General features: G+C 41.1%; 1 protein-coding gene across 3 annotated transcripts in view; it reads right to left on the reverse strand.

Annotated features, from left to right (window-relative positions):
* Window positions 1-25736, reverse strand: part of AGBL1 (AGBL carboxypeptidase 1) — a 784724-nt gene that overhangs the window by 125163 nt on the left and 633825 nt on the right. For all 3 annotated transcript variants that reach the window (XM_042988107.1, XM_042988105.1, XM_042988106.1), the window contains one exon: window positions 1146-1239. In XM_042988107.1, the coding sequence (XP_042844041.1) occupies window positions 1146-1239 (94 nt within the window). The remainder of the gene's footprint in view (window positions 1-1145; window positions 1240-25736) is intronic.

Here is a 25736-nt window from a genome sequence, read left to right on the forward strand (position 1 = left end):
TAAATAGAGAAGCATCTGAAATATCTATGAGCAATACTTATTTATAGAAATCATTTATCTGGAGTCTCTCTGTGACTTTCCAGCTCCTGTATTTATCTGTTGCATTACCTATTGCCGTATAGCACCCTTAATATCCACACATTCTTTCTATTTATATGCATGGAATCTGTCTAATTGTTTCCAAATCTCTAACTAGTGGCTACAGTAATTCACCTCCTGCCAGCTATCAGTGGAAGATCTTCCTTGACTTCAGAGTCTACCCACAGAAAACTATTGGCAAATCAGGTAGGTGTCTGTCCAGTTTCCCCTGCATCAATCAGCAACTACATTTGTTTCTATGGATCATGCCTGTCCTAACCAATATGGGGTTCTTTTCTTATGTAGTGCGTTTCGGACCCACCTTTTCACTTCCTTCTTCTTCTTCTGACCCTTCCATGAATGTTCACATGTATGTGCATTCTAGGCATAACAGGTGACTGTTACCTAATGCAAATGACCAAAATGGTGGGAAAATAAATTCTTTTTAGATTATGGAGATGGGAGTTCAAACCAAGTACCCAATTTTGTCGCTATGCCACTTTGGGCTAATGTCATAAACTCCTTAAGTCTCCTCATCTGTAGGACCTGATTAGTAATACTAATCTTATCATTTTTTGGTGGAGGGTAAGTTGTAAATTACATGTTCTGCCTATAAATGCTGGTTCTCTGTGAAACAGACTCTCCCAAGGCCTTTACATAAATAACATTTGCTAAAAACTTACTCTGTGCAGGAACTATTGTTTGTATTTTTCAACTCACTTAAGCCCCAAATAATTCTAAGGGGTAGATACTCTTAGTATTCCAGTTTTATAAAGTAAGAAAACTGATTGCCATAGAGGTCGGTAACTTGAACAAGAACTCAACGGCTAGGAAGTGGGGGAAGGGGTAGGAGAGCAAGATTCCACTCCTCATTTTTCTGAACCCAAAGTGCCAAAGAAACTATTTATTGCTGAATCCTTAGCACCTAAAATAGTGTCTGGCTCTGTAGATTTGATTTGATGCTGTGAGCTACTGTTATCTCCAGAATTATATTATGTTCTTGTTTTGTGATATTTAATAACCATCTAGTTGGTTTATCATGTGAATACACCTGACAGTTAACTTACAAATGCAAATGAATGTGTGTAGTCAGCTGTTTCAAACAGGTTGGTCTCTTCTGAGGAATACTGATGGTAGATTGAGGACACTGATGAAGCTATACTAAAAAAAAAAAAGACAGCTAATATTTGTGGTGTGCTCGCTATATGCCAACAGGCAATACCAACCGCTCAATATATACTATCTTCTTTGATCCTTACAACAACCCTATGAGGTAGATAACATCGTTACTCTAATTGTATGGATGAGGAAACTAAGTAACAGAAGTGTAAGTAACTTGATAGTTACTTAAGTAACATTAATGGTAACAGTTTAATACAATATAATCCCTGATATTCATTCAGTCTCCAAATCCCCCTTTTAGGTGAGCTAGTCACTAAACCTTTTTAAGCTTCATTTCAGGTACAAATTTAATGGAGATAATAATATTACCTAACTCACAGCGTTACAGGAATTAATGAGCTACTATGTTCTTGAGACAGTCCTTGGCACGTTAAAGGGTGAGCTCAATCCAGATCAATCATTAGCATTACCAGCTGCTAGATTTCAAGCTCTCTAAGTGCAGATATCATGTCTTTAGTTTACTTTCATTCCCCCACCCCAGCACCCAGAAAGGGAATCGTTGCCTATGGTTGGTGCACAATAAATGTTTTTGAATGAAACTGAACAGAGAATGGGGATCAATTAATGGGGATCAGAATCCCCCAGGAGGAATTTAGGTGAATGGACTTCAGAAATGCTGGGAGCTTGGAGAAAGGTGAGGTTGTTTGATCAGCCCCCTTCCATCCATGTAATAAAATCAATGACCCCCCCCACCCCCAACTTCCACTCTTAAGAGGCCCCATTTCTTGGGCTTCCACTGACTTCTCTAGTGGCAGGAATGAGACTGATACAGCTTACGACCTTCCACTGCCCCCTGAGTGGGCTGGCTAGAGGGACGGGAATGGGCAAATGCCAAGGGATAAGTAGTCAAATGGTTGTTAATCAACCCCCTTCACTTCATTATTGCCTCCTGCCCACAGGGGACACACTCAGAGCACAGATTTACCTGTGACAGGTGGCAGGCCTATTAACATGTTCCAAAGCACAGAAGACTGTGTGCATCTAGACACATGCATGCCTACATACATTTACATAAACAGGCACTCAGAGGAAAAGAAACATCAATGATGGTGGAGCCTACCAAAAAAAAAATCATGCTCCCTGGGCTTAGTTGTTGAACAGCAACCCCCGCTGGAGAACCAGGGACCGTAATTTGTAATCATGTAGTGCCAACATGCCTGGGTGGTGGTGTAACACATTTATAAATCAGACCCTAATGAACAGCCTCTGTGCTTTATGACTGCTTTTAACTCTTTCTCACTTCTCAGCCAGCAGGAAATAGGAAGAAATAAAAAAGTATGTACCAGGAGAGAAAGAGGAAAATTATATTCCTAATAATTTCACTTGCAGAAAAGGAATAAAGGGAGAGTAGCTATCTTGTTGTAGTTGCGATACTTAATGTAATAATGGCTATGGCACATTGAGTGCTCACCATGTGCTGAGTGGGGAGACAAACAGATCTGATGTTGGGCATGAGGTGTCTTTTTGACCGGTCATGACCACTTGATTTCACACATGCACACACACTCCATCCCCAGGCACTTAGAATCCCCCCACCCTATCCAAATTATACACTCCCCACCTTTCTATATACCACAGATTTTACTTACATTTGTTATTTAATTCCTTGCTGCCACCCCCACTCCCATCTGAGGACATAAACTGTCAGAGGGCAGGAGGCTTGGTCTCTTTGGTTACTGTTGCAATCCCAGTGCCTTAACCAGTGTCCTGCATACAGTAGGCTCCCAATGAATGTTTAGTGAATGAACGAGTGGTTATTACTGCATTATAGCATCGTCTCCTCTCCCCTTGCACACACAGGCACATGCATTCACTTGCACACCAGCTGGCTTGCTACGGACAGCTCCTTGAGGTCAACATCTGCTTTGCGTTTATCTCTGGCCCCAGGATTTAGCACAGCGCCTGGCACAGCCTTAAAGGAACAACAGTTCCTGCTGGTAAACTTTCCCCCACAAATGTCCTCCAGGGCCCATCCCTTTCAGTTTTAAAAGGCTTTGTGAGGTCCCACTTTTCAATTCTTTTCTTCACGTTCTCTTCACTTTCCTTCCATACCTTCCTCCAATATTTTCTTCTGAACAATTATTTCTCCATTTTCATTCTGAGCTGTTGCTTTTTTTTTCCCTTGTGACACCCTCATCTACCACCAAGCAACATGTCTCCCTCCTGGGGACGCTATGTTGAAATCTGTGCTACAGATATATCGCCAGCATGGGCTTAAAGAATACTTGCCAAAGTGGTATCCAGGGAGCCCAGCCTGTGTAGAGTGGCTACAAGGTGTTATTTGGCCAGAACGAAGAGAGGGAACTGGAAAGACAATTCTGGAAGGAAAGAAAACTTTTGGCTCAGGCTCATATTAAAGGCAAGAGCCCAAGACTACAGTGCCAAAGACCTGCCTGTGGGATGCCTGCAGTAAGGAAGTTGTGGAATAAAGAGGAAGCCAGATAGAAATAAATGAAGACATGTATTCTGGACAGAATTGCGTATATTCACTCATGGTTTCAATCAACACTTACTGAGTACCTTCTTGGTGTCAGCTGCCCTACTGGGTGGCAGGGTTATCCCATTGAGATGCACCCAGTCTCTATCCTGTTACATCTTCGAGCCCAGTGGGGGGTCAAGCATAAATAACTAGTCAAATGAATATATACTGAATAGTGGATGAGTACATAAATGCTTGGTGGGAGGTTCTGATCTATCTGGAAGGGTCAGGAAAGGTCCCTTCAGAGAGGCCACTCTCTTTTTTTAAAAAATTTTTTAATGTTTATTTTTGAGACACAGACAGAGCATGAGCAGGGAAGGGGCAGAGAGAGGGAGACAGAGAATCTGAAGCAGACTCCAGGCTCCAGGCTCCGAGCTGTTAGCACAGAGCCCAACGTAGGGCTCGAACTTGTCAACCGTGAGATCATGACCTGAGCTGAAGTTGGACGCTCAACCCACTGAGCCACCCAGGTGCCCCTTCTTAATTAAAAAAAAAAAAAGAAATTAATGTTTCACAGAGGCCACCCCTTTGTTGAGATTCAAAGGTGGGGAACAGTTACCTGGGTACAAGAAGGTGAGGAGAGTTGATGGGTATCCCAAGTAGAGGTGGTAATATATGCAAAGCCTATATTTGGGGAGATAGCATATAAGAGGAAATGAAAGAAGGCCAAATGGCTGGAGCAAGGAGCCAAGGAGATTAGTTTTAGAAGAGGCTAGAGAGATGGGCAGGGATCCCATACCGAAGAGAAACAAAGACCACAGAAGGGATTATGGCCTCTACTATTAGAAGGATGGGAGACTGTTGGAGGGATTTTAGCATAAGAGTGATATGACCCCATTTGCATTTTTTAAAGTTCAATCTGGTGAATATGTAGGAAATGGTCTGGATGGAATAAATAGTGGAAACAGGATGCCCAGCTGGACAGTAGCTACAGGAGTCCAAATAGATTATGATGGCTTGGATTAGCATGCTGGTCATGGAAGGAAGGAGGATGGGTGGAGAATATGAAATGGACAGGAATTGATAACAGATACAATGTGGCAGGTGAGAGAAGTTCCCTGCATGGTGCTTGGCTTTCTGGATTGTGCAGCTGGATAGCTGGGGGTGATACGTGATGGCATAAAGGGCCACTGGGTGAAGGCAGGTAGGCATAGAGGAGAGGCATTGGGAAGTTTGGGGCCAAAGCTTGGCTTCATCACTCTCTGGTCATAAAAAAATCTGTGACATTTACTTCACCTTTCAGAGCTTATTTTATTCATTTGCAAGGTGAGGATAACAATGCCTCACCGATTGAGTGGTGAAAATAAGAGAAGACAAAATATCTAAAGTGTGCAATGCAGTGCCTGGCTCTAAGCTCACATTCCACAGACAGAAGTGGTCATTGCATTACTAACTTCATGATCTCAAGCCAGGCAATTAACCTCTTTTCTCATCTGTGGAATGGAAATAATCATGGTGGCTCCCTTGCACTTTGCCGTGAAGGACAACACAGAAACAGCACCTACCACAGAGTGAGTGCTCAATGCACATCATATTCGTTAACGCTAACATTCCAGAAATGGACCTGTTTTCTGCTTGGCTGAAAGAGTAACAAATAACTGCATGAAGGAGCAAAGTAGCCAAGATCAAAAAAAAAAAAAAAAAAAAAGACATTTGCCTGTTTCTGTTCATGTCTGCTTTGTCAGAGTCATCTTTTGCATCTAGACCACCACTCTGCAATCCATAAAATGGAGATAAAAGTTTGTTTCCACTTTACCTCCCATGAACCATGGAAAGGACCCCGGGCATGTGGGGCACAACAGATCACTGCTTCTAAACACATTCACAGAAAGAGGAGATTCTTCTTCAGAAAAGTCAGGAGATAGCATCTCAGCCTCCAGGGAGCTCTGGACAAAAAAGCCAAGAGATAATGAAAGAGAGGGGTAGGTGGACAAAGACATAGCCTGGAGCTAACTGTGAGAGACAGTCAGCCTGCCTGCTGTCCACCCCTATGTAGCAATGTCAAGTCAGGGCCCATCACTGTCGATGAGAAATCAAATCCAGGGACTGTGAGAGGGTACATTCCGAGGAGTAATTTATCTCTGGAGGCTGAGCCTGTGTAATGTCCTTACTAATCTCGGGCTCCTGGGTTATGAAGCCTGCCATCGGGGATGAGTTATATTTTCAATAAGTCATTCTAGCTAATCAGGCTTTCTCATCATAAGCTGCTAAAGAAGAGACAGGACGAACCACTCAGCAGCTTCTGAGCGGGTGTCCCAGGGAGAAGAAAATTCTTGGCAAGGGCCTCCTGGCCCAAAAGGGCACTGCCATCACCCCTCCCCTTGGCAACTGGCACAGAGGGAAATACAGACTGCGCAAGCACAGGAAGATGACGGGATCTGTGTTTGATAAGGTTATGATTAAATCAAGGTTTTTGCTCTAATTACACTGCCTTTAAATAAATGCAGCCTAGTAAGTAATTGTAATTGATGTGCAATTAAACATGTATTTATATCACCATTGCCTTTCTCTGTGCAGCTGTATATTCCTGCTTCTCATTGTGGCTGGAGATGCTGAAATCTCCAGGAAGAGGAAGCCTCGTTCCTCTCACATGGGTGCCTGGTTTCCATGCTATCACAGGAGCTCTGGGCACCCTTAGAAATGTCACAGCACTCCAGGGCCTGAATGATAGATGCAAGTCTTCTCCATTGACCTTTCCAGAAGAGTAAGGGGGCCAAGCATCCCAATTATCTCTCCCTCTGCCTGCAGAAGCTTCTTATCTTCTCTGCGCACCCGAGGGGCCATTAAGCACAGACCCAAATTTGAAAGGGGGTGACAAGTCACAAGCAGGTACAACATCACTGGAGTCATCAAAAAGCAGTGATGAAGATCTTTGAGATGCTAAGTGGGAAGTCTGTGCATTTCTAGGTGTGTTAGCTATATGGAAGACAAGACCCAAATATCGCAAGATGGACACAAGATGACAGGTAAGGAGTTGCAGGAAGATTGAAGCTCTATTTATATTTCAGAGAACATTAATGAATGCCAGTAACTAGAATAAATTGTAAGACTAAAGACGATATGCCCTCAGGATGCTCACAGTCTAAGCCATACGAAGGTGGAAAACCAGCTCACGCAAAGAGTTAAAAAACAGTGGAAATAAAAGGTTAGACGCTGAGCTTGAACACCGTTGACTGTTGATTTGGGACCTAGATGAATATTATAAACCTTTGACCTCCTTCCCCAGCAGCCATGATGTAACACCCCTCACTTGGGCCTCTCCTCACCCATCAGAGTGCTAATTACAGGGCCAGAGAAATACCACCGTCCACCTCATCTGTTTTTATTCTCCTGCTAAAGGACACCATGCATCTCCCTGACAGCTAGTCATTACAGGAGCATATGGCACCACAGGCTTCTGCCGGGGACAGCTAAGCCCCTCAAGAACGCATGCAGAGCTCTGGGCTAAACTGGTGCTCAGAAGGGATGCCAACCGTCACCAGATCCCATGAGTAGTGCAGGTTTCAGACACCCAGAGGAGTGTTGTGACACAAGCCTCAAGGGGGTGAGGGTGTTGGTGGAAGGGAAAAACAAGGAGGAGGGAGAAACGGCCCACCTTGTCTTATTACAGCTCTCTGGGTTCAGTTTCAGATGGAGAGCACTTGGAAGGTGAAAAATGGTTTTCAGAATATTAAAAAAAAGAAAGCCTTGGGGCGCCTGGGTGGCTCAGTCGGCTGAGCGTCCGACTTCGGCTCGGGTCATGATCTCACAGCTTGTGGGTTTAAGCCCCGCGTCGGGCTCTGTGCTGACTGCTCAGAGCCTGGAGCCTGTTTCAGATTCTGTGTCTCCCTCTCTCTCTGACCCTCCCCCGTTCATGCTCTGTCTCTCTCTGTCTCAAAAATAAATAAACGTTAAAAAAAAAAAATTAAAAAAAAAAAAAAACAAAGAAAGCCTCGAGGCACCTGGTTGACTTAGTCGGTGAAGTGTCTGGCTTCAGCTCAGGTCATAATCTCACCATTCATGAGTTTGAGCCCTGCATGGGGCTCTCTGCTGTCAACACAGAACGCATTTCAGATACTCTATCTTTGCTGCTTCGCCACTCACTCTCTCAAAAATAACACATTTAAAAAAGTTTTTTAAAAAGCCTCACTTTCTCCTTTCTGAGCTCCTCTTAGCTAACAAGCACTTCTCCATGCAATGTTTTACTTGACCTTTACTCTATGGCAGGGAATTACCATCTCTCAGTGACTAATTTAAACAAAACTGAGACTCAGAGACTTTAAGGGACTTTTCAAGGTCAGAAGATTAGGTAAATGACAGGTTTGGGAGCAAAACCCAGCTTTTCTGATTTCTGGCCCAATGTTCTTTAAAAGCCAGTCAAATAAATGGGCACAAGGGATCTTTTAGTGATGATGGAAATATTTTAAAACTAGATGTGGTGATGGCTGCACAACTCTGTAAATTTTCTAGAAATCACTGTGCACTTAAAACAGGTGAACATTATGGTATGTAAATTATATTTCAATCTTCTCTTTAAAAATAAAGGCAGCCAAGGGTCATAAACAGAGCATGGGCTTTGGTGTCATGATACTATGGTCCAGATTCTGATTCCAGATTTGTGCCTTCAGTAACCTTGAACAAGTTCCTTAACTTCTTTACATATAAATTCCTTCATCTTTAAATTCAGAATAATATTACCTACTTCTCAAGATTGCTATGAAGATCTGAACTGAAGCAATAGAACTCATTTTATTTGTTATTTCTGATGCCTAAGAATCATGATATAAAAAATAAAGTAATTAGCTCTCTGCTGCTTCCTTAACCACTAATGCTTACTCATGTCAAGGCTGAACCTTGTATGAGCATAAGGCATATGATATAGTTTTGGTCAAAGCCCTAAATCATTGCATCTAATGGTCATAATACTAGCAAATCACAGTGGTTCCACATCCCAAGGACATATACACCCTCAGCTTCTCCTCAACAGTGTATTCTCAAACTTGACTGCTCATCTGGGGAGCTGTAAAAATGCTGATGCTTGGGCCCCACCCCAGAATATTTTATTTAAAATTTTTTTTAATGTTTATTTATTTTTGAGACAGAGACAGAGCATGAATGGGGAGGGGCAGAGAGAGAGGGAGACACAGAATCGGAACCAGGCTCCAGGCTCTGAGCCATTAGCCCAGAGCCTGACGCGGGGCTCGGACTCACGAGCCATGAGATCGTTTCCTGAGCTGAAGTCGGATGCTCAACCGACTGAGCCACCCAGGCGCCCCCAGAATATTTTATTTAAATAGTATGGAGTGTGGCCTGGGCTTTGGGGAGTTTTGTCCCCATGTGATTCTAATTGCCACAAAGTAAGAGAACAAGAACTCATTGGCTTTTAGCTCTGACTACAATATGACCCATCTGGGGAGCTTAAAAAAGACCCAGCCTGAGCCTCACATCCAGAGATTCTGATTTAATTGGTCTAGGGTGGAATGCGGGCCCCTGTGCATGTTAAAAGTTCACCCAGGTGACTCTGATGTGAAGCTCGGCTGAGAACCACTGCGTTTTTCAAACCTTCTCGATAAGCTGCCTTATGGGTCAAGGATCCACTCCACAGTTCCCCACCTCGTTCCTCTGCAGAGCAGCATCCAGAGGAAGGGCTTACAGGATGGTATGATGGGCTCTTATATAAGTCATTTGATGTTGATCTCAGATGGTATGCCTGCTGCTCTTATGCAAGCCCTGGGGCACTGAGAGCTCCCAGGGAGGTAGGAAGGGTGTTATCACCAATGCCAATGTAAAAAGGGCATAAGCAGTGTGGCTAAGTCTGCTTCAAGTCACACAGACTGCATAGTGCGTGGAGCTTGAACATGGATCGGAAGAGAGCTTCCAGGTAAAGAATTCATGAGGCTTTAAGATCCTCTCAGGAAAGGATGGGCCATCAGTTCAGCCATTCAACAAATACCTGTGGATTCGCCCCACTATGGTGGGTGTGGTGGCAATGGTGAGCAAGATAGATGCCTTTTCAGAACTAAATAATAAAAACTGAAAACCTGGGGCACCCGGGTGACTCAGTCAGTTGAGCCATCTCTTGATTTTGGCCATCTCTTGGTCCATCTCTTGATTTTGGCTTAGGTCGTAACCTCACAGTCGTGAGATCGAGCCCCACATCAGGCTCCACACTTGGCATGGGGTTTGCCTAAGATTCTCTCTCTCTCTCTCTCTCTCTCTCTCTCTCTCTCTCTCTCAATATCCCTCTGCCCATCTCCCCCACTTCTTCTCTCTCTCTTGCTTTGTCTTTCTAAATACATGCATACATACATACATGCATACATACATGCATACCTACCTCTGTTGTAGGCAAACCTTTCACTAAATGAGCCTGAGCTCACCACCAACTCCCTTACCCCCAAATCTCTGTTGGTCACCCCTGCTGCTCTTCTGGAAGGGCTCTGGCATTTCCCATACATGAATGACTGTCACAGACCTCACAACTCTTCATGCCCACACCTTCCTGACCCACGCTCAAGGGGATGCCCTGCCTTTCCTTCCTGCCCCTGCCCCTACCAAGACCCAGGCTTTTTTTTTTTTTTTTTTAAATCATACTAGTTGCCACTCGAGGGACCCTGACAGTAGAAGAACTGGGGGGAATCCATGAATCAGGTGGAGCTAAGCCTGGCAGATTTGGTCTGAAAAATGTGCTCCTTTAAAAGAGTTTTCATAAAATTCTAGGAAGACAGAGAGTTTCACTCACTGAACAGTTCAATATGTATCTTATCACTTCGAACACATTTCTAGTTCTGGATGCTCAGGGCAGAGCAGCAACGTCTTGTCCTTGATTGTGAGATGGGCCTTTCTGTCTTCACTATTTGCCCCCATCAGTCATTTGTGCCCCCTCCCTACAGGGTCAGGTGGTCTGAGGGCACCAGTTCCGGTAGACTGAGCTGTGACACAGCGTCAGCACCTGCCCCAGATCCCTGCGATTTGTATTCGCAGGAACAGGAGAACCCACAGTTCTGGCTGTCATTTTTCCCTCTGCACTTTACACCTGTACTCCTTTCTCCCACGTGTTGCCCCCTTTCCCAAAATAGTAGGAGGCTGATGTTATCAGGAATGCACTTGGAAGAGATAAGAGCCGGGGACCTCCACTGCTGTGATTTGGGACCTCACTCACCCTTACTCAGGTGGTCTAAACTACCTCATAAATCTAGTCCATTCAACAGTTGATCAAAAAGCCCACCCAGGGGCGCCTGGGTGGCTCAGTCAGTTGAGCATCTGACTTCGGCTCAGGTCATGATCTCAGGGTCCAGGAGTTCGGGCCCCGCATCAGGCTCCGTGCTGACAGCTCAGAGCCTAGAGCCTGCTTCAGATTCTGTGTCTCCCTCTCTGCCCCTCCTCTGCTCATAGTCTCTCTCTCTCTCTCTCGAAAAATAAATAAACATTAAAAAAAAATTTTTTAAAGCCCATCCAAACACATTCTTACGGGTGACGTCAGAGAACTATTACTGATTTTCTATAGCCCAGTTCCCTTATCAGTAAAATAGAGATAGTAATAATTAATGAGATAAGGTGTATCACATGGCATATAATTAATATCAATGTTACCCATTATTATTGATGTTTTTGGCTACCAGAAGAAAATTACTGTGTAGTTTTTTAAAACAGTGTTTGGAATGATCCCATGATATAAAGAGTAATGGATGAATGCTTGCTACGTGTTGTGTATTATTTTAAGGAATTCACTAATATCATCTCATTTAAGCCTTACAGCAATATATCAGGTAGGTACTCTTATCATTCTCATTTCATAGTTGAGGGAAATGACCACAGAGAATTTAAGTAAGTGTACCAATAATTATTCTTTCTCCGTGTTAATAAAAATCTTGGGCAGATTCCAAAGGAAATGAGAGGGAGAGAGAAAAAAGAATCTGATGGAGAAAAGATAATCTGGGAGAGAGAGAAAAAAGAATCTGATGGAGAAAAGATAATCTGAAATAGGTGCAAACAAAACAGAAAGAGGCAGCATGGAAGATGGGACACCGGTGGTCTGAGGGCAATGGAGTGCTTGGTGCTTTGGTAAAACTCTGTGAAGTTCTATTCACAAAAAGGCCATGTGGTAGATGGAGACAGGAGCGAACAATGGGACAGGGGAGAGTGGAAGTGTCAGAGATAAGATGGAAAATTCAGATAAGGCAATGCACATGTCCTCTGCATATTGGTAATTCCTCCTCATTTAATCCATGCCATGTGCAGACAATATTTAATAAAATAATGAATGAAGCAATGAATAAGTAATGTCCATAGCCTAAGGCAGCAAGCATGGTAACATCTTTCTACTTCCCAAGCCCTGAACATGACTGTCCTTTTGAATCCAGTTATCAGTACATTTCAGCCGGTACTATACAGGCATTTTATAGTTGGGATATAGCCAGACAACATCTTATCATTCCTGTTGAACACAACTGGATTGAGAGGGATTGAGCATCCCACCAGCACTTAGGTGGATAAGCTTATGCTATGGAAATCCTAGATCAACAGCGTTCGGGTCTCCGTGGCCAAAATGATTGACTGGAGAAGCAGTGGGGAGGGTAACAAATCCTTCTTCATTTTCAAAACCATAACAAGATTGAAAAGAACAGAGCTCCTTCAGTGAATCTCCCATTAAAATGAAAGCATATCATGGACGGAGGCCCTGTCCACTCCATTTCCAAGACAAGCATAATGCTGCTGACACAGGAGAAGCCTTGCTCTCCTAGGATGAGGGTTTGGCCTCACAGGCTAATAGAAATGGCCTCAGTGGGTTGAAGAGGCCAAGCCTGGCATAACCTGTGCCATTTCTGTCACTTCTGGAACTTGGGGATGAAATCAGCCAGAGCTGTTACTTTCTCCGTCCCAGACCTGATTCCATTTTCATCTCTTGTAAGATCTATCATGATTTTAGCAACGTGATTCTCCTGCAACGTGCTATTCTGGTTCTTTCTTTGTGGTTTGCATGAGATTGGCCAAAAAAAAAAAAATCATTGGAAAGTATCGTCTTATTTTCACAACCTCTTGTTCCACTTATCTAATGCCCTCAGATCCAGTGGCTGCCAGCGATTCTGATTTGAATTCCCCAGCCCCATCCTGATTTGCGTGCAATTGTTCTACTGGAGGGGATGGCTACTTATTATGCAGAAGGTACTTTCAATGTGCATAGCAGCCTGACTGCTTCAGCAACCAGAGGGCTTGCTTCTTAGGGACTTTTCCTAGGGACTTGCAATTTTTTGAGGCGAAGCAGAGACATTTGCATGAACTGGAGCCATGCAATACTAAAATGTGCTGTAAATTGGACTCATTTAAAATTTTACAGCAGTAATCTTCCCTCAATCTCCTTTAGAACTGGCAATGAGAAAGCAAGGCATTCCCAGATTAGCTTCCAATGAGAAAACACCCGTCTCTGGATAATGAGCAGCACCGCATATTCGATAAGTGCCCAGCTCTGGATCCAGAGTATCCACACTAAAACTCTAGCTCAGCCATTTACCAGCTCTACGATTTTAGGCAGGTTGCTTACTCCAGCTGATTTTGGATTTGTCATCAGTGGGGTTGCAGAGATTAAAGGAATAATAACTAACCTGTAAAGCACCTAAAATGGTGCCTGAACATGAAAAGCCCTCAAGAAATGTTGGTTTTTATTCATTCTACTACAGCCGGCTTTTATTCCTGTGGCTATTTCTATCGCCACCATCAAAGATAGACAGTTATGATATCAACCCCAAATTTCTCCCACACCAATTTATCCTAGTGGCTTTTCTCGCTACTTCCCCACGATGGACCCTCAGTCTGAGCCTAAACAAAGTCTACTGAAAAGATGAACTTTTATTGTTGCCGATTAATAAAGGCAGATAGATCCTCAGGGAATCTGTCCTACAGCAGTAAATTATAATTGCTTGAATGAGTGAGACCATGCCTGCAATACTATATCCAGTTCTAGAAACCACATATTGGAAGAGGTATTAATAATCAAAGATATAGATTAAGATCATAAGGGGGGCTGATAGATAACAAAAAGAATGAGCATGGGATACCATGTTTTAATGTTTTTTTTAATGGGGGAACTATGATAGCTGCATTCTTATTTTTTACTTTTTTCATTATTTATTTATTTATTTATTTACTTATTTATTTATTTAAGTAGGCTTCATGCCAAGTGTGGAGCCCAATGTGGAACTTGAACTCATGACCTGAAATGAAGACCTGAGCTGAGATCAAGAGTTGGGAGCTTCACCAGTTTAGCCACCCAGGTTGTCCCTGATAGCTACATTTTTATTGATTCATTTATTCTTTCTTTCAAGAATAACCTTTTGAGACCAAACTTCCAATACGGCAGAGTTTAGCTCAGCAAATCCTCTCTCCCTCCCCAAATCAACTAGAAAACTAGAAAAAAAAATATTTTTAAAAGATTAAAAAAAATATTTTTGGGCATTGGAAATCAACCATATGCAAACACCAAGCTGAGCAGTTACTCATGAAAGACTGGACAATTGGAAGTCTGTGGCATTCTTGCTTGGGGCTACTCCCATCTCCTCCCCCTCCCTTACTGCCGTGACAGTTCTACCAGAACGGGCCAGTCTGTGAAAACTGGAGTTTCGTCTATGGAGAGGGTTGGCCTTACTTGCAGCAAGCGGGAAAACAATACCCTGTACTAACAGCATTGTTGATAATCGTAGCTAGTTCTGCCACCAATGAGTGAAAGAGCAACTGCTCAGTTAGTCTGAGACGCAGACTTCGTTGGGCTAAGCAATGAAATGGCAGAGGAGTCGGAAATGTAGCAGGGAAATCTGGGAAAAGACACAGTAACAAGTGGCCTTGCTAACTTTTCCAATTATACCCAGCTGACTAGAAAACTGTGCACACAAGCAAAGTAAACGAAAGACAATCTAAGTTATCCACATATCACTGTGTGACTCTGTCTTCACATGTGCATGACAGGACCTGGAAAAATGTGTGTTATTTTAAGTCACTAATCTTGTAGTAATTCGCTCCATAACACAGAAAATGACTATAGCTACAATGTCAATTTTTCTTTCTACAGCACACTACAGACTTTGCCATGGAAGCACACGTAGCTTCGTTAAGGGCTCAGGCCTTATACGTAGAAAACGAAGGGCTACTTCATCTTGCAGTATTGGCAAAAGTGGCTGCCGACTGTGGATGTTCAGTAAAACCAGAGATGCACACTGGCTGGGGCAACACAGTAAGATATGAAAAAAATCCATTTATCTAATACAACCTCATTAATCACTGTTGACTGTTTACAAATCATTGTAAACCACTTTGTCTACATAAATAAATTGTTTGGCCTGTCAGAAAAATAATAACTAAAATGAAAATTTCATTAGAGGTAAACAATAGCCGAATGGAGATGTCAGAAGGAGGAATCAGTAAACTTAAATATAGATCAATGGAAATTATGCACCCTGAAGAACAGAGAAGAAAAAGTCATGATGAATAAAGACCTGAAACTCAGAAAGTACCCAGACACACGTCAGTGGACTCCCAGAAGGAGAGAGGACAGAGAAATGCCAGAAAAAATATTTGAAAGAGAGTGGACAGAAACTCCCCAAATCTGATGGGCAATGTAATCTACAAAACAGAGAAGCTTAACAAGTTCCAAGTAAGATCCATTAGACACATGTACCCAACCCATTCATGGCAAAATGTGAGGAGAATATGTTCTTACATACAGAGTATAGAAAATAAAACCAACAGTTGACTTATCACCAGAAACAACAGAAATAAGAAGGCAATGTAATAACATACTCAGAGTGATGAAAGCAAAAACAACAACAACAACAACAAACAAACCACAGTCAATAATAATTTTGTGTCCTGACAAACTATCTTTCAAAATGAAAACAGAATAAAAGACATTTGCCAAAGGCTGAAAGAGTTCATTTGTAGCTGACATGTTATAAGAAACATACTTAAAAATATTTCATTTCATTTAAGTTGAAATAAAATACACCACGTGGTAACTGAATCCACATAAAAAACTAAAGAAGACAAGAAAAGGATTAATTTGGAATTAATCTAAAGTAGGTTGTCCTAAGCTGCATATTGTAATTCTTAGAACAACAACTAGAAAAACAACTTTTTAAGATAGTAAGAAAACAAACAAAGGCATTAAAATGACACAATTAAAAAGTCCATTTAACACCAATGAAGGCTTCAAATGAATCAGAAAAGACAAGAAACCTGTAGAACACAAAGAGCAAATACCTGGTAGGTGTAGTTCTAATCTGATGATAATTACATTAAATGTGAATGGACTATGTATTCCCATCAAACGGGAGAAATGGTTAAACCAGATTTTAAAATCACAATCCAACTATATCTTCTCTACAGGAGACACACCTCAATTCAAAGACACAAATGGAGTGAAATTAAAAAGGTGGAAAAGATATACTATGCAAACATAGCCACAAGAGAACTGGAATGATTCTATTCATATCAAGTACATTGTTTAAAAAATATCACTATAACAATGAAGGATATTCAAAAATGATAAAATGATCAACTCACTGGGAAGACACAATAATTATAAATGGATGCACACTTAACAACAAAGCTCCAAAACAAATGAAAAATATGACTGAGGTAAAAATACAAATATATAGTACAACAATATTTAAAAAAAAAATGAATGTTTGTACTTATTTTTGAGAGAGAGAGACAGAGTGTGAGCAGGGGAAGGGCAGAGAGAGAGGAAGACACAGTATCCAAAGCAGTCTCCAGGCTCTGAACTGTCAGCCCCCCACAGGGAGCTCGAACTCACGAACTGTGAGATCATGACCTGAGCTGAAGTCGGACACTTTACTGATGGAGCCACCCAGGCACATCAGTAATTACTGTAATCACTGTTAATTAACTTGATGTGATTGACATACATAGCACTTTTCACCCAATATTGCAATATACACATTCGTTTTCAGAGAACATTTTTCAGGAAAGATCATATTCTAGACCACTGAACAAGTTTCAGTAAATTTATAAGAGTTCAAATTCAAAATATGTTCTCTCACCACAGCAGAATTAAATCAGATATAAAGAAGAAAGAGGGAATGCCCCAAATATTCAGATTTAAGAAATTCATATGTAAATAACTCATTGGTAAATGAACAAATCACAAAAAATAGAAAATGTTTTAAACTGCTTGAAAAAGAAAACATAATATATCCAAATTTATAGGATGCGGGTGAATCAGTGATTAAAGGAAATTTATAGCTTTAAATAACTATATTGGAAGAACAGACGGTGTCTCAAATCAGTACCTTAACCTTCCACCACAACAGACTAGAAAAATACGGACTAACCTGTTAGGAAGAGCAGGGAGAGACCAAAGAAAGAGGCCACTCCAGATTGGTAGATGGCAGGCTTAATGAGCAAGGGATTAATGGGTACTTAAGAGGTTTGTTTGGGGAACACCTGGGTGGCTCAGTTGGTTAAGTTTGTGACTTCTGCTCCCGTCATGATCTTGAGGTTCGTGGGTTCGAGCCCCCATTGGGCTCTGTGCAGATCATTCAGAGCCCAGAGCCTGCCTTGGATTCTGTGTCTCCCTCTCTCTCTTCCCCTCCCCTTCTCACGCTTTGTCTGTCTCTCTCTCTCTCTCTCAAAAAAAAATTAATACATTTTTTTTAAAAAAGAGGTTTATTTGGGGCAGCTGTAAGATGAGTAGATCTCTGTACCTGCATGACACAATCTTCAAAGTTTATATAGATAGAGACCTTCACTGGGCTCAATCATGTATATCATCCAGATGATCTCAGCACTAAAACACTATCTCAAAGCTATGTCCTTGCAGCAACTCTAGGAGCAGGGACAGCAAGCAGAATGCACTTCCAAGGAGTGGAATAGGGGTGAGGAGCTTCCAGTTGCCACGGTCCAGTTCATGGGTGCTCTGAAGGGACTTTCCTCAATAGGTGGCAAAAGTTGGATCTTTGTAAAGATCCACAATATTGACAAATATTTATACTGACAATAAATAGAGCAAATTACCAAAATCAGGAATAAAATAACCTTAAATTGAACGGGATTTTTTTTAAGGGAGCAAAGATCCAACAATTTAGATGAAATGAACAGATTCCTACAAAGACACAATTTGCTAAAACTGACTAAAGAAAAAAATTAAAAATATAAATAGACCTAAAACAAGGAAGGAAATTAAATTAGTGATTAAAAAATTTCCTACCAAGAAAAACTGAGGCCCAGATGGCTTCACTGGTGTTCTATCAAAAAAAGATAAAATAATACTGATCTTTCACAAAATCTTTCAGATAATAGAGGAGAAGAAAACATTTCCCAGCACATTGTACAATGATGGTATTACTATGATACCAAAGCCAGAGAAAAACATTACAAGGGAAAAACATGTAAAAACTACAGGTGAGTATTCTTCATGAACATCAACATTAAAAGTTTAACATTGAGGCGTCTGGGTGCCTCGGTGACCGACTGAAATCTGACTTTTGATTTCAACTCGGGTCATGATCTCATGGTGCATGAGATTGAGCCCTGTGTCGGGTTCTGCACTGATAGCTCAGAGCCTACTTGGGATTCTCTCTCTCTCTCTCTCTCTCTCTCTCTCTCTCTCTCCCTCTCTCCCCACCCCCCACTCATGTGCTCTCTCTCTCTCTCTTTCTCCAAATAAGTGAATAAACTTTTTAAAAAGTTTAACAAAAGTACCAGTAAACCAGTAAGCAAAATACAAAAACAATTGTACTCCATGACTGAGATTGATCTTAACAATGTAAGGCTGATTGAATATTCACAACTCAATTAATGTTATAAACAATATAGTGTGTTTTGTTATAGTGCACAGCATATTAGGTACAGTGTATGGTATAAAGGAAAGAAATAGCATAATCATCTCAACTGCTGCCTAAAAAGGAATGTGGCAAAATCTAACACCCATTAATTATAAGACCCTTAACCTAGGACTAGAAGACAACTCCCTTAATCTGATAATGGGCATTAATGAAAATCTCAAAACTAACATCATATTTAACAGTGAAAGACTCAATGTCCCTTAAAGATCAAGAACAAGACAAGGATTCAACATTGTACTGGAGGTTCTAACTAGTGCAATAGGGATTTTAAAAAGACATCCAGGTAGGAAAGGAAGAAGCAAAATTGTCTTTATTCACAGGTGACCTGATTCTGTGTGTAGAAAATTCTGAGGAATACACACACACACACACACACACACACACACACACATAAACAAACCCTTCTAGAACTAATAACTTAGTTAAGCAATGTTACAGGAACATATAAAAACATAAATACATTCAACAAAGTAGTAAAAACTCATAAACTAAAAACTAAAAAAAATCACTGAGATGAAAGAAAGTATAAATAAATGGGGAGACATTCTATGTTCATATAGTAGAAGATTCAATATTATCAAGATGACAATTGTCCCCAAATTAACGTACAGATTCAAAGTGATCTGCATCAAAATGCCAACAGAATTTTTGTGGAAATTGACAAACTGATTTTAAAATGTATATGGAAATGTAAAGGACCCAGAATAATCAAGAGCGAAGTTGGAGGACTTTACTTTTAAAACATGCTATAAATCTTTAGATACCAAGATAGTGGGTACTTCCATAATGATACAGATCTAATAGATTGAGTGAAAAATAACAAATAAACTTACATAATGATATAAAACAAAATATTACAAATAAAATAACATGATGCAAAATAATAAAGTTAAAATTTTAAAAATATTTGTATTTCAAAAAACAGAGTGAAAACAGAGTGAAAAAAATACATAATACAAGCCACAGACAGGAAGATGGTATTTTGCAAATTATATATCTGATAAAGGATTTCTATTAGAATATACAAAGAACTCTTATAACTCATTAATAAGTAGACAAAAAACCCAGATAATTATAAAATGAGCTAAGTATTTGAATAAACCTTTCACCAAGAAGATGTATAAAGGGCTAACCATGCGCAAGAAAAGATACAGACACTAACAATTGTCCCACTTTAAAAAAACTTTGTCAGTGACTTAAAATTACATATACTCTTACCACATAACCCAGAGATTCCACCCCTAATGAAATTGAAACAGATGTCCACACCAAGACTGTGCATGGATGTTCATGGCGGCACTGTATTATATCCCCAAACTGGAAACAATCTCAGTGTCTGTCAATGGGTGAACAAAAAACCAAAGGTGGCATTCTATTTATACAACAGAACACTATTCAGCCATAAAAATGGAACGAACTATGGATATATGCTATAAGACTGATGAGTCTCAAAGATACTATGCTACGTGAAAAAGCCAGATGTAGAGGATAGCATATCATATGATACTGTTTATATGAAATGTTGCAGGGGTGGGGAGAAATGTCTCTAGAAAAAGGAAGATGAGTGATTTCCCGGGCTGAGTCTGGGAGGAGGGGTAGTAGGATTGATTGCAGGTGGGCACAAGTAAATCTGGGATGATGGTAATATTCTAAACTGGATTGTGGTGGTGATTGCACAGCCATTAACATTTACTAAAAATCATTGACTCTTTTACTCACCATGGATGAAAATTATGGCATGTAAATTAAACCTCAATAAAGCTGTAAAAAAAAAAACAAAACAGCAAATAAACAACAACAACTTGAGTATAAGATTCTTGAGGTCTTGCCACAGCATTCAGCTGTCAGAAGGCTTTAATTCAGTGAAGCAATTAGGGTTGAAAAGAGAAAGGTAAACATTTATTCATACTGCCCTATTCCCTTGCCTGGGGAGTGTTTGAGGTACCTCTATCTCAGCTAAATTTCTCTGCAGATAACTTAAAAAAAGAGAACAAACAAAAACCCTAGCTCGTTGGTTGGCTGGCTGTTTTTCTGGTCAATTTTCCAGTGTTAAATTGCTCATCAACTATCCTTACCATGGATGGAAACTCTTTGAATCTAATCCCTACTTCTTTTTTCTTACACCCACCTCGTTCCTTTTGCTTTATAATTCTGACCCTTGCCAACTGTAAATCACTGTTTAAAAAAATAAGAATAAGGCCAGCCCCATGGTGCCTTCATTTAATCTATACTGCTCTTGCGATTGTAACATCTGTCATTCTATCCACAGCAGGACCATCAAGCTGGCAGGGCTGTGGGAAGTTTTGCTGATCACATGTGCTCCTCCTCTGGAGAGATCCCTGTTAGAAGCAACCAGCTGTGGTGGATACAGATGTATGTGTGTTCTTGAGGCAACTGACTTCTCTGTTGTTGTTCATTAAGGATGCTCATATCGTTTACTCATCTGTAGCTTTGAGTCAGAGGCACACAGTCAACACTTGTTGCTCTTTGCTTCCCAGTGTCCCCAGATCCACTCTCCCTAACTCCCTTCCAATCATGGTGCCCTCTCTGCCCCAAGATGTGACATCTGAACTGTTTGCAGGAGCCCTAAACCCTACCTTCGGTGCAATTACACACACTGAGAGGCTTGCAAGCATTTTCCAGATGGGATTCACTGCCTAGTAAGGTCATTAAGGAAGCAAGGGAGAGAGAGCACGGCCCCTCTTTCATCATTGGGCCTGATGGCCAATTGCACGCTGGCAAAGAAGGCTATACCTCTGACAGAATTGCTGTGTTAATCACCAGGCCTCTAGCGAAGAGGTATTCTGTGCTTCCAGTTGGAAGGAAAGAATGTATCTCCCATAGAGTACTTGGATAACTGGAAGAATTAAGGAAAAATACATTATTCCATTTGGATCCAGTACTAATTGGAATGAGCCAAATAATGAGCTCAACAGCATGAAGCATAACCCCTTACCTTTTTGCTGCACAGAGGAACATTTCCCTACATAATAATGAGCCCCTGTGGCCCCCTCATCAACAGTTAGATTGCCCATTCCTCCAAAGTACCCTGTGGGATGTTCCCGTACCATTTCTCTGCCAGCCAGTTTCGGATTCAGAAAAAGAAAACCTTCTAATTACGTTGAAATGGAAACGGAGGACCAGCCCCGTGGCTGGGCTGGGCTGGGCTCTGCCTGGCCACAGAGCTCAGGCAGAGGTGTCTGCAATATCACAGATCAGGTTTCAAAGGTTTGGTTCATTAGAGAAAAATCGATCTCTCTGAGGAGCTCAGAGTCTAGAACAAAGTTCTTAGGCAATTCCTGTGCCACCACTTTAATAAAAGCCTCCCACTTCCTAAAAGCAAAAACACTCAAGGCAGGTGAAGTTGCACTTTCTTTGATATTGATGGCTGAGGTCTCTTGCCCTTCCTGAAGAATGAACACTGAATTCTTTTGCACTGTCGATGAAAGCCAGCAAAACAAAGCTGTTTCCTTCAAATAATAATTCAGATTAAATTTAGTCTCCTGATAGACTCGGAGTTTCAGGTTCTTCTACCCACCCACCCACATATCCGTTCATCTACCTTCCTTGCCTTTCTTGACTATCTAGTATGAGTCAGTCTGTTAATTGATTTGCTCCACCGTAGAGTTGAGGAAATGGAGTCTCATAGTTATTTAAGAACATATGCAAGTACTATGTCTAACAAGTGCTGGAGCTGGTATTTAAACCTGATTTTTCTGGGGCGCCTGGGTGGCTCAGTTGGTTGGGCGTCTGACTCTTGATTTTGGCCCCGGGTCACAATCTCACATTTTCCAGGATCAAGCCCCACGTGGGGCTCTGTACTGACAACATAGAGCCTGCTTGGGATTCTCTCTCTCTCTGCCCCTCCCCATGCTGGTATGCTCTCTCTCTCAAAATAAATAAATAGACATTTAAAAAAATAACAAAATAAACCTGATTTTTCTGACTCTAGAGCCCAAATCCTGATATGTATGCTGAAAATGCTAAGTGTCAGAGACAAATTGACTAAAAATAAAATTTAAAACAATACATTAAAAATATATTTTTTAGAAAAAAGCTATCATAAACCCTTCAAGACATTAATATCACAGCAAAGCATTCTCTGGAATTCTCACCTTCATTAAAGCATGTAACTACTGGGCTTGCAATTTTCCACATAGAATTCTCTCCTTACTGCGGTATTTTCCTTTTTTGTCCTAACTCCTTATAGTCCTTCCCTTTTCTCAGTTTTGCTAAATAAATAAATAAATAAATAACCTTCTGGAAAGGATCTAGTTAACTAACACTGAATGGTGCATACTTGAATCCTCTCAGCTTTAACTACATTTTGTGTGGTCAATTGCCCTACCCTCTTCCTTCCTCTTGACAAGAAGCCACATAGAAATGCAGAGCAGCTCCCTGGGGCTTAAGGCAAGGAGATACCATTCCCTATCCACCTTTGTTCCCTTCTCCCAAACTATTAGGGAGCCCTGGGCTCCTCAAGTGTAAGAAACACTGGGCTAAAGGTCCTAGGGACTTTAGATTGGGACAAAAGAAAACAATTAAATCATTTTTAGAAAAAAAGCAATTGTATACTCTTATTTTCAAAGGGTACCTTTTTTTTTTTTTTTTTTTTGACAGGGGTGGTAAAGGTCTTTGGACTGCTGTTTGTGAATTGCAATGAAATTAATGCACACAGGGGCGCCTGGGTGGCGCAGTCGGTTAAGCGTCCGACTTCAGCCAGGTCACGATCTCGCGGTCCGTGAGTTCGAGCCCCGCGTCAGGCTCTGGGCTGATGGCTCGGAGCCTGGAGCCTGTTTCCGATTCTGTGTCTCCCTCTCTCTCTGCCCCTCCCCCGTTCATGCTCTGTCTCTCTCTGTCCCAGAAATAAATTAAAAACGTTGAAAAAAAATTAAAAAAAAAAAAAGAAATTAATGTACACATTCTATTGGGAAGACTTTTGTTTGTAATTCTGGAGAACTAGCAGGGTTGGGGCATGGCCTAAAGAAACAAAAAGGCAAGGACATAGGTGATTCAAATATGATGGAAGAAAACACGGGGAGATAGCTTTGAAAATAGAGGATGGAAATGAGAAAGACACACTATCTCTACGAATAGATAGTGTATTTGGGTGCAGCATCTTGGGATGTGGCTTTTAGGAACTTAAGCTTTGTGGACCAAGGACATTAGCAGGAAATAGTTCTTTTTTTTTTTTAAGTTTATTTCTTTATTTTGAGAGAGAGAGTGTGTGAGTGGGGGAAGGTGAGAGAGAGGGAAAGAGAGAGAATCCCAAGCAGGTTCCACACTGTCAATGCAGAGCCCAACATGAGGCTGGATCTCAGGAACCCATTAGATCTTGACCTGAGTGGAATCAAGAGTCAGACGCTTGGAGTGCCTGGGTGGCCTAGTCAGTCAAGCATCTGGCTTGGTTTTGGCTCAGGTCATCATCTCACAGTTCATGAATTCGAACCCCGTGTTGGGCTCCTCACTGATGTGCAGAGGCTGCTTGGGATTCTCTCTCTCTCTGCCCTTCCCCTGCTGGTGATCTGTCTCTCTCTCTCTCAAAATAAATAAACTTAAAAAAAAAAACAACAGATTCAGATGCCTAACCGACTGAACCACACAGGCACCCCAGCAAGAAATAGTTCTTGTTTTGTCAATAGTTTTTTAAAGTTGGGGGTAAAATTCCAGTAAGTTGATAGGTGAGAAATTCTTCATGCTCTAAGATGAGACCACTTGCCAGTTGGACCAGAAAACTCTCGGGTCCTGAACCAAACATGATGTACTCCATACTCATGACAGATACAGGCATATCACTGACTGTGAGCAGAAGGAATGTACTGGAAAATATTATAACAACATCACCACGTATGGTAATGGGGGTGGGGAATAGAAGGCCTATATGTAATGTATAAACAATCATATCTTGAAGTAGAACTCCCAGTATATCACCTACACACATATGTGAAAATGTGAAACTATATAGTATAGAACCACACCACTTCGTGTCAGAAAACCCAAGTTCAAATCTCTCTTATTCATCCTGTTTTGAGGCACATTAATTCACTCCTATAAGATTCATTATCCTTATTTGAAAATGAAGTTGTTGAACCAGAAGTTTCTTCAATCCCAAGCTCTATGATTCTGCTTTCTAATGAAAGGGAATTAAAATGCACATTAGCTAGGTTTCGGGGTTCAGTCACTTGTGGACTTTGACAGAGACCATATGTGTCTCACATTATGAAATACTCCTCTCTCTCAATAAAAATATGATGCTCTGTATAACTAAGCAACATTCTCTACTTAGGTATTATAAACTTTCTGCCCAATGAGATATGTGAAAATTGTGACTTGCCTGGAAAAATACTTAAACATAATAATTTCATGAAAAGAAGTCTGAGTTAAGATTTGCTTTTCATAAACACTTTGATTATGGGAAGGAGAACCTCAGAGAACAAAAGCTGGGATCTGGCTTGACTGGGTTGAAGGCTCTTTCCCTAGATTCTTAAAAAGAGTCTCTCGTTTTCATTTTCTATCCTATATACTAGTGGTTTTCAACCAGGAATGATTTGGGTCTTTGGGTCCCAAGAGAGATTCAGTGACATCTGGGAACATTTTTGGTTCTCACAACTAAGGGAGGGGGCTTGCCACTGACAGCCACTGAGAAGAGGACAGGCATGCTGTTTATGATTGTATAATGCACAGGACAGCCTCTCACAAAATATTAGCCAGAAAGTGTTAGTAGTACTAAGGTTGAGGAAGTCTGCTATATATTGACAGCACATAGAAACCACAGTGAGATACTCCAGAACTTTGTGAATCAAACTGACAAATTTAGCATGCAACAGATCAAATATGAAATACAGAAACATGGCCTTCAGAGGATGAGAATTTCTATGGCAGAAAGCAGAAAGCAGAAAGGGTAGGCTTTAATGGAGTAATTGATTATCTGACAATATCTAAAACAAGAATGTTTCAATAAAATGTATGTAAAAAATCAGCTTTGTAGAGGCCGATACTAGAGATATTCATCCAGGACTGTTCGGAGGATAAGTTGTTCCAACCCACAATGGAGTTTTGTTGTCTTTTGATGGTGCAACTTCAAAATAGTACGTGAATGCAGTTAGGTATCTATTGCCAACTATGTAATCTTCTTATCAGCAATCGCATGAAACCTACACTCA

Source organism: Panthera tigris, chromosome B3 (genome assembly GCF_018350195.1).
Source record: "Panthera tigris isolate Pti1 chromosome B3, P.tigris_Pti1_mat1.1, whole genome shotgun sequence".
Lineage (NCBI taxonomy): Eukaryota > Metazoa > Chordata > Mammalia > Carnivora > Felidae > Panthera > Panthera tigris.